The sequence below is a fragment of the Athalia rosae genome, chromosome 6 (genome assembly GCF_917208135.1).
Source record: "Athalia rosae chromosome 6, iyAthRosa1.1, whole genome shotgun sequence".
In the NCBI taxonomy this organism is placed as follows: domain Eukaryota; kingdom Metazoa; phylum Arthropoda; class Insecta; order Hymenoptera; family Athaliidae; genus Athalia; species Athalia rosae.
Window position 1 is genome coordinate 12,570,440 of NC_064031.1, and position 10,060 is coordinate 12,580,499.

Genomic DNA, 10,060 nt, shown 5'->3' on the forward strand with positions numbered 1-10,060 from the left:
TGTTGCGTGTATAGCGACAAATGGGTAATAAAATTGGACGTCGCAGGGTCTACTTTTTAATAAACGATCAAAAGCTGGCGCGGATGAAGACGTTCCCGATGCGATAAAAGTCGACGACCGCTGCCCCCGTCGACGCCGATCAACGCGCCCGCAGCGAATCGGTTGACAAAAAAGTAGACCACCGTATTATATATGAAATTTTTTTTTGCAATTTAAGGAGATAGTCAGTCTCTCGCATTTTACTCACAGCTGCATCGTCGCGGGCGATGTGCAAAAAAATCGAGGCGACAAATTCGATCGATTAGTACGGTCGTTAACCGAGAGAAGACGATCCGCGATCTCGATGTAAAGATTTCATATTTAATTAAGAACGACCTCGAATAATTGACGACTTAATTTTTTTTTTTTCTTTTTGTCGTCTCTTTTTCTTACCGGTATACCGAGAAAGTTATCCGCGATGCGTAAGTGAATTTTTGCGAAAAGATTCGCGCGGCATTTTCACGACACACGTTGAACGGTGCAAACTCGGAGTGTCGGTACATACCCGTTGCCGCACCGCGCTGCCCTACATGCATATATACGTCGTCTCTCATTTATCATTCTGTCAGCTAGAAGATTTCAATTTGCTCTCTTTTTGCGCCATTACGGAGGCCTCACAGCCTGCAAAATTGTATTTAATTGTGATTGACTGCTAAGTAGAAGCGCGACGACGCCGAGGCATCATTTGTGAAATTATTTTTGCATATCGCTTTACTCATATTCCAAAACAACTGTTTGTTAATATTTTAATTTCCTTCTTTTCGCTACGAAACAATTCGGTTTTAATCGAACACGCGTTCACCCGGCAGTCGCTCGCGTATACATAAATATCTTTTTTTTTTTTTTTTTAATTTTTCCTTCGACTATCTCGTTCTAATTATTAAAAAAAGAAAAAAAAATAGTTTCATCAAAATTGGTCCGTCACTTACACCTAATAGCGTTATCGATAATATGTACAAAATTAACTATCTTATACGTAATACCCTTTACAATAACTTACAGGACGCTGTCGACAGGCTATTTACAATTTTTTCCTTTGATTTTTTTTTTTTTGTCTTTTTTTTTTTTGTCCAAAGTTTTTCAAGTATGTACAAAAATCTATTGGGAAAAAATACTCTCCATCTCCAGTCGTTGGTGTAAAAGAATGCCCAAACCGTTCGAGTTTTGTCGATGGTATTGAAACTGTGTGAAAAGTTTCAATGGAAAATAGACGGAGGAGAAGTTTTCTAACGATATCTCTGAATTTCCGACGTCTCATTCGCGTTGGAGAAGCTCGTAGAGTGCGGATATGTAAGTTTGAGCCATTTGCAGGGTTTCGAATTTACTGAGTTTTCTGTCATTTCCTAGGCTAGGTACGACGTCCCTCAGTCTGTCGAAGGCGTCGTTCAAGCTGTTCATTCTTCTTCTTTCTCTCGCGTTCGCCGCCAATCTTCGTTTTTTGAGAACTTCAACGCCGGCCACCCCGTTTTTTATTTTATGTAAATTGTCCTTCGACGATACGTTGTCGTCGTCGAATTCCAACTGGAAGTCTTCCTCGTCCGCGTATCTGTCAACAGTAGACAGTTGCAGATGACGGTCACTTTTCATAGACGTTAATTGATATCCGGTAGTAGATGCCCCGTTGTTATCACTTTTCGTTGAATAATGATTTATACTATCTGCACACTGATTCTGATGACGAGATTCGACCGCGCCACCGTGATGGTAATTATCGTTCCTACCGAAATGAGACGTTTCACTTTTTTGGGTAAATAACTGTTCACATTTGGCGGGGTAGGAATTAGACGACGAGGACGACGAAGGTATGGTAGTCCTGGACGAGTACGTTTCCACGTTACCACCGTACAGATTGTCGGTTTTCTGCGATATCTGCTCGTTGCAATGACCGAAATTGACGCGCGACGAGAAACCGTCCTCGTTGAAATTTTGCGGGCAAATTTTTGCCCAATTTTTCTCGTACTCCCCGTTATTTCTGTAATCACCCTGACGATAATATTTGTAACCTAGGTCCGCCGTACCGGGGGTTCCGCCGCTACCACCGTTCCCCAAATCGAACGACACTCCCGAACATCCAGCGGGATAATGTTCCGACGTAAATGCACCGAGTTCCTGGTACTCCTGGTGATGCTGACTGTCGACGGAACTTATGCTGTCGCAGCTACTCCCCCTCGAACGGGGTGGTTGGGGATAACCGAGACCCTGACATTCGGGAGCGGGCCAACATGTTCGGGGATTTGATTCCGGGCTGCTCGCCGAGCCGTAACCTTCGGAATCGAGCATTTCGTATCGTTGAAGTGTAGCGTAAGTGTTCATCTCGAGGATACTGTGAACTTCATTCAGATGCTCTAGCAGTTTCTAATGTCATAGAACATAATACGCAGCGGCGATTTATTTGTACTTGGCTTTTTATTCTCTCTTTGCCCAGGTATCGTTTAGCGTGGAATCGAAGAGCAGAAAACCGTTTTACGATGGAAGGTTTTGTCGCAGGTTGTGAGATGCGTGATCCGTGTTAGGTCGATTACTTCAGCGAGTACGTATGTGCGTGTTGCTCGGATGGGAGCGTTGCGTAAACTGAGTCTGAGTTTTACCTGATGATCGAAAGCTGGACCACGTTGCCCGGTTTTCTTGAGATCCGAGGGTGGGGGGTTCCCGTTTATAGTGGAAGGGGGAAAAGCCGTGGCTGGCTTCTTGGCGCCTTTGTAGAAGCCGCTCGTAAGGAACCACGCCTCCTTTGCTGGGGGCGAAAGAGTCAATGGTCCGGTGGCTGCTGGCCCGGCGTCCTCTGGCACCAGGTAGGCAGCTTGTTTAGAATGCCAAGTGGACCGTTGCGCGAAATCGGACCCGCGAACAAAGATGGACGGCCGAGACGCGTCCGACGAGGACGGAAAGGAACTCGCTAACGAACAGACGATGACAAGGTCGCTCTCCAGAAGCTCCCACCCTTGTCCCACGGATTATTATCGTCGTCGTACGACTCAACGGCACACGACCGCCATCGAACTTGGTCATATTTTTCCAAAATATTTTACACCGATGATCGTTTCGTTTTCCTCTCACTCGTCGAAGGAAACCTTTTCCCACGGACACGTTTTCAGGTGTCCCATACGATCGCGGTGAAAGAATCCGAATGAAATTGACGAGTTGACACCGTGTTTGACATTTCGTTGGTGACTCGCCATTGTAGTGGAACAATGTCGGCCCCGGCACGCGCCGACGATAAATATTCTAGACCACTGCGAGCAGTAAGGGTATCAGGGAAAGGGTCGTAAAGCAGTCAAATTTGTCTAGATATAAGTCGAGAGTGGAGGGCAGCTCGGAGGACCGAAGGTATTTAAAATCTCGTAAAGTATAGAAACGATTTCGTCGTGGGGCGGGGGCGAGAGTCTTGTGCTATGGTCGTAAAATAATTTTCGGCTCTATTTGCACCTCGTAAAGAACCGGCGCGACGACGTCTACGTGTGGAAATGAAAGAGGATAGGAATCGGAGCGAGAGAGCGAGGAAAAATGAAACCGAGAATCACGAGCTTGAGAAATCACCGACGGAAACGTGAGCCGTGCGAGACGCTTGACCGCCTGACCTTCGACACCCGTTGCTCCGGTTTGTTGTTTTCCGGCCCCTCGGAAAAGCGCGATTCGAACTCGGAACGCTTTCGGTATTCAGTGTCAATAGAAATTCTATGTAGTTTAAGTCAATTCGATAAATAAATACAAATAGTCAGCTGCAACCGCTTCGGCGAGAAAACATGTTTACATCATTGCCTCCTATTGCGATGCTTCCGCAAATTGTTTGCTCTCTATATTTCCTGGTTAGCTCCTCGAGGAACCCGAGCAATTTCAACCAGTCGATTGCGCGACGTCGATAAGTCTTGCAAAAATATTGTCAAATATATCCCTCCGACTACGATTAATCGTAAAACGTACACGTAGCAGATGCAACGTAGTAAATTTTCATGTCATTTCTTCGAAATGCACGTGAGTATATATTAACATTTTTTATATCTCAGTTGTTCTATTATTAGAAAACGTGATAAGGTGTACGCACGACGTGAGTGTGTCGGGTACGTTCGCGAAATTCAATTAGAATCTTCGTGGTGGTGACGTCGATTCAGCACTCGGTGATTTCAAGTTATTTTAGTCAGACCGCTCCACAAACAGACACCAACGGTACAAAATATATGTTTAAGATAAATATCGTTACATCACCGTTTTTCTCCGGTACAATAATAGTGTCCACGAATCGCGGATCGTTACAGCCGATTAATTCGAAATTGTAAAAATTCAGAAATTTTTCCCAATAAAAATTTGCAAATCAATCCGGGATTCCTGACACACTCCTCCGTAGGTCGTTCAATTCTGTTCGAGAATCTCAGAATCGGGGATCGGATCCGGTTGTTTAAACCGGTGGCAAATTACTCGCACGTCGCGATTCGTGTTTGAACTTTTTCTTAACAGTCTACCGTCAGTTCGCGGGAGTCTATTATTCCGTAGCGAATAATTTTTAACGCTCTACATCGACCTGCGTCACTCACAGCTCACATTAGGACTATTAGGGTTTATTGATATAATTTTAACCACATGCGAGATGCGAATCCCATGGCATCTGTGGCGTGTTGATTTTTATCTGTTTCGCTATTTTTTTTTTTTTTTTGTTTTTTAATAACAATTTTTTGATAAAATATTTGCGCTTCATTTTTCATCGATTCCGTTCGTAAATCTTTTTTTTTTTTTTTCATAACGAAGTATACGGAGCCAAAGATCGAGATCTTTGTCAATGTCTTTGCGGGGACCGCCTTTTTTCCTCGTTCTCCGTCCCGCCCGAGAATTCGGGGTGGAGGGTTTGGGTTCATTTGGCGAAAATTAGCAGAGGATAACGAGTTTGTAGGAGCGGTCTCCTTTGCGCCGGTCACGTGCACTACGATTTTCAGAAAAATAGGAAACGCCTTCTAGCTGCTGTTGCTCCTCCGAATCGCCTTGGAACGAGACAAGGGAAATCAAGACCCATGAAATATAGAATAAACGAGAAAAGAGAGAAAAAAAGAAGTAAGAACCAGACTGAGAACTTGGCTCAACTTTAGCACTTGAAATTTCCCATACTTTGTCTCATCAGCTTCCTTGTCCCCCTCAAGTTTTAAGTTCGTGATCGACGATCATTCGTCGAGTGGATGAAGTCGTGAACCGTTGAAGAATAACGAGGGATATTGCACGCGTCGGATGACACGATGTCACTCTGAAAATGAGCAAGGAAAAACAGTAATGAAAAAAAAACAAGTTAGCACTCAAATTCACTCAATTTTACTCCGGTGCAAAACTTTCTTGAGTAAAGAATTCCTCCTTCCAAACTTAAGCTAACCTGACTACCTAACTACCAATTATAACGCCTAGGGTGTGATTTTAATTGACGGTTTCCTCGCCCATAAATCTTGAACGATTTCAGAAGTTGTACGTGCGGCTACGTTTTTACGGGCTAAGAGGTCAGTGGTGGGATTCATCACTGCACAGGCCTTACTTTACACCCTCTCGTATACTGCTGACAACGAGCAACCGTTTATCCTGAAAATATTTTTTATCGTGAAGAAAAAGTCACTGCATTTGATTATTCGTTAATTTAATTAATTTCTCAATCTTGCGGTCAATCTCAACTTGACCCATTGGGAGGGGAGGGGGCGGGGGGAAAAAATTATTTCGCATCATCCGTGGAACAGAAATATAATTTAACGGGACGAAAGGAGCCCCGAAGGCACGTAATAAAAGAAAAAAGAAAACTGTAAAGAAAAGAAAGAAAAAAAAATAACTTTATATGTACCTAACTTGCGATCGTCGTTAAAATGGTAGCTTCTTGAAAGGACTCGTCGTAAAAGCTTGACGACACCTCTTCGCCTCGAGCAAATTTCACCGTGCAAAAAAAAAAAAAAAAAAAAAAAAAAAACTGCACCGCTAATAACTCGCGTATGCAAATTATTACTCATTTATTCGTATATAGGTATGTATAATATAATAATATTAAATGCATTCGGTGAACGAGGAATTTTGCGTATGCTTGCAATAAAATAATTTACACATCGATTCGTTATCGTCATTTTTACACCTCACGGGGACAGAGAGAAACGCAGAAAAAAAAAATATTTTCCTGTCTCCAATCTCTAAGAAAACGAAATGGATAATATAGCGATAACGCACTACTTTAAAATTAGCCGATGACAAAAATATTTTTCATCCGACGTCCGCTGATTCGTTGACACCCTCCTAATTTTCAACTCGAACCATTCGCGAAGATTCACCGACAATCGGCTCGGAAAATAATTGCAGGTGATTTAAAATTATATACAACGTAGGTACGTGCGTTGCACACATCGTAACGGCAAACCACATCGTATAATGTGTAAGGCACCACCTAGGAAGTGACTTTACTTTGGCACCTGCCTCGTCATCCTCTGCCGACGACGACGCGATGCGGAGAAAGAGATAGGAAAAGAGAGTCCGCGGTAGAAGGGAAAGGGGGGGAGATACGTACGCGGCTAATTTATGCCTCATTTGCACCGTTTGATTGAACCCTGGAGGCTGCGGTTTGTGTGTATACGATTTTATAGTAGAGACGCGGGTAAATATAACTGCGACGTCCGATCATCGTAGTGGGCATAACGAGCTTGAAATTTTTATATCTCGATGTTAAAAAGTCTCGACTATATAGCCTTGACCCGTACACGTTAAAAGGGGGTATCGAGGAAGCGAGGAATTTACAAATCTCGAGATTCGCATTGCGTTGTACGTGTGGTATTATAAAGTTGTACGTCGAGCAAAAAAATTCAGAACAGATATCGCGCATAACCTACCCGCGCGAATTTCTCTAGTAGCTACTTTTAATTATCCTCTACTTCGATTGCGGTAAAATCAACGAATTATTTCATCCCCTGGGAATTGATAATTTGCAATTCCGGTCCCATCAACTTTTTAATATCAAAAATACCTACCTACCTATTTACTATCTTCTTTTCGGTGGACGAGTACATATGTACACACGAGTATACCCGTAATATACCTCTTAAAATAAGTGAGAAACTGGTGTAATTAGATGAGTCGAGCTAACTCGAGTTTTCTGCCGTCACAGTTCGTCGAGCCCACCTTGCATCACCCTGCACCGTATATAGGTATTTATATGTACCGCGTAGCCGTGTGTTCGGCCCATATACGTATTCACTCGTGGATGTATTAGCCATTATAATTGTACGTCGCGCGATGTATCTGGAAGTGGGCAATTCTGAAAAAAATTAGAGATAGTTTGGCGCCCTCGTATAAAGTGGCCCGAAGCGAAAAGAAGATAGTTGTAGACTCGGAGAGTAAGAGAGAAAAGACAAAAAAAAAGAAAAGGAACGAGAAAAAAAAGGTTCACCTTTTCTCTTCGGGAGACGCTCACGTTCCGCACGGGTTGTGGCACACGCCGAAGACCCTGCCGGGGTTTTTGGGATACGTTATTAGTCCTATTAACATACTCCGACGCGTTTCTCGTACACGCTATCTTCCCCCCCATCCTTCTAATTAACCAGATGAGAAATATTAAATTCAATACAACGCACGATCGTCCGACGATCCAATTTATTACCTGCGCTCGATTAATCGAATCAAGTAAAAATCATACCACGGGAATCGAAAACATGGAAAGACCTGTGTTTTTTTTTTCTATTTCTAAGGACGGTAACGGGGGTGGGATAAGAATCACACGTTATAGCCGTACGGACGTGCGATAATGAATTCCCCTTTTAAAATTGTAATGAGGTTACACTACACATACCCCATCGTTTCGACCGTTACATTTCTATACGCGCGTTTGCCCCGACGATAGGCGCGCGTGCCGACACTTTTTTTTCTTTTCTTTTATTATTACACTATCTTAGAAATCTCCCGCCAAAAATTCATATCTACATCTACCCCTCGCACCGTTCGAGACCGAGAAGGCGGGTTTATAGGTACGTTGCATCTAGAAGTTCCCGGCAAATTACCGCAGGACGGCACTCAGAGAAAGAGTATTTTTCTTTTTTGCTTTTTCTAAATTAACCGGCCACAGCGCCGAGTCACCCGGGCGGAAAAAGCACGTTATATATTTTTCTACACTTTTTTTTTTTTAAGAAAAAAAAAAAGGAAAAAAAATCTTCACAGGACTCTCGGTGCGAGAGAATCGTGCAGCTCGTCGAGTTTCCGCGAACGTTTTTTTAAACTTTATTGGAAAAAAAATTATTCGCATCACCAACGTTGAACGCGTGACATGATCCTCCTATTTCCCTGTGGCGCGTGGCGATGATTTTAAAGTGAAATATCGATACAGGTAGAAAATATGAGCAACTCTACGTAGGTTGGGGTGAGAGGAGGTTCGGAAGAGGGGCGATGGGTGAACGATTTTAGGAGGCCGTGTATAGAAATACCCCGTAGAAGTGTTTATGAGGTTCTCGAACCGCAACCGACCTTTGACGGGCCGTCCGGCGGTCCTATTGCACCCCGATCGATTTCAAAGTACCATTTCAGTCCAGTTAACCGCCACCCAGGCGTGGCTAATGACTCGTAAATTAGGTGCCCCCCCCTCGCAGAGGACTGGCGCCCCTTTATTTTCAATGTCCGCAGTATCAGAATTTGGAAGTACCTTTTATTGTATCTGTTTACCCTATTCACCTTCCTCCCCTAGCGTCGGTTTTTCAATTTCTGGTAACTCGACGCTGTACGCTTCGATCCCGATCGAACGATCGGGGGGCTAAGGGGATAAAAGTACAGCAATTCCTCGTCGATAATTTCCCGGTTGGATAAATGGAATTTATTTATGCCCGTTGCTTTGAGCCGACAGCTCGCGGTATGTGCGGCGATTCTCCGTTTTATCGTGACCCGGGTAGGTATGCGCGCGTACATGCAAATGATTGAGGAAGGAGAAGAAAAAAAAAAGTACACGGAGATGATATAAAAAAGGAAACGGAGGGGAAAAAAAAAAAGAAAAAAAAGAAACAACCGAGAACCGTATTCAAACCGATATACTCGTAATGAATGTGAAATATGACCGAAGGTTAATCGATGGCCTGTCGATAAATTCTCTGTAATTCGTAAGCGCCCGGAACGAACGAACGTAAAGAAATTGATGCCCCGTCGATGACGAAGATTCTAACGGTTTTGCAACGCGGTAAACGAAGTTTGACGTCCATCAGAGTAGAATTATCAATTGCGGAATAACGAAAATCGACCCGGGAATCTATAATACCCTTTTTTTTTCAAAAGTAGCTTCAAACTCGAAAATCATTTCACCGGAGACTAAAACTGGAAATTCCGGACGATCTCGATCGCCTGCCGTCGATCGCTTGTCCGGTTAAATGCGACCGTTACGCGGAGCGGGGCGCGTGCCCTTCCTTGTTTCAATTATTTTTAATGCCCTTTATCGTGAGAGACGAGGTGTACGTTTACATCCCGTAATATATTACCGCTTCGCGTACGGCGCGTAATGTACGCGTGTATACTGTACATATCGTACGGCGCACGCATCGCGGTAACGAGAATTAGTTTGTCCTGTGCGCCGGGTATAATTCTACCGTAGTTTGTCGCGTGCCGTTGTGCTCCGTTGAGTTTTAAAGAGGGCCAACGATTTCCCGGCACATGGACTCTCGGACTCGCGCGCCTCCGTCCCTATGGGGATCCTCTCTGCGTACGTCCGACACGAGGTAGTAACACGGGAAACGGCGGAAAGAACGATCAGCCGAGGGGCCCCTCGATCCGGACTTTCCCTCCTCGTGCTGCGAGCTGCTACCCACCTCGTACTTCCATCCTCTTTTCTATGGGGTAATAAAAATACCTGTACATGATACAGTGGAGCAACCGAAAGCGACACGTGCCGCCACGCGACCGGAATTCAGGGAGCGAACTCGAGGGAAACTGGTGAAAAAAAGTTGACTCGGAATTTTATTCCAGTAACGTAAGCGAGGACTCGATTTTTTTCGGTCTTTTGATTCGTTCGTCTGGAGTAGAGGTACGGTACGGCAGTTTTGGATAAGTATTT

The 10,060-nt window shown here is 44.0% G+C and overlaps 1 protein-coding gene across 1 annotated transcript; it reads right to left on the reverse strand.

Moving 5' to 3' along the window:
- Positions 1 to 417: 417 nt before the first annotated feature.
- LOC125501436 (protein twist-like) lies at positions 418 to 5,668 on the reverse strand. Its single transcript, XM_048657427.1, has one exon. It carries the CDS (start codon positions 2,350 to 2,352, stop codon positions 1,294 to 1,296), a length of 1,059 nt encoding a protein of 352 aa, XP_048513384.1. The 5' UTR covers positions 2,353 to 5,668; the 3' UTR covers positions 418 to 1,293.
- Between the last annotated feature and the right edge of the window lie 4,392 nt (positions 5,669 to 10,060).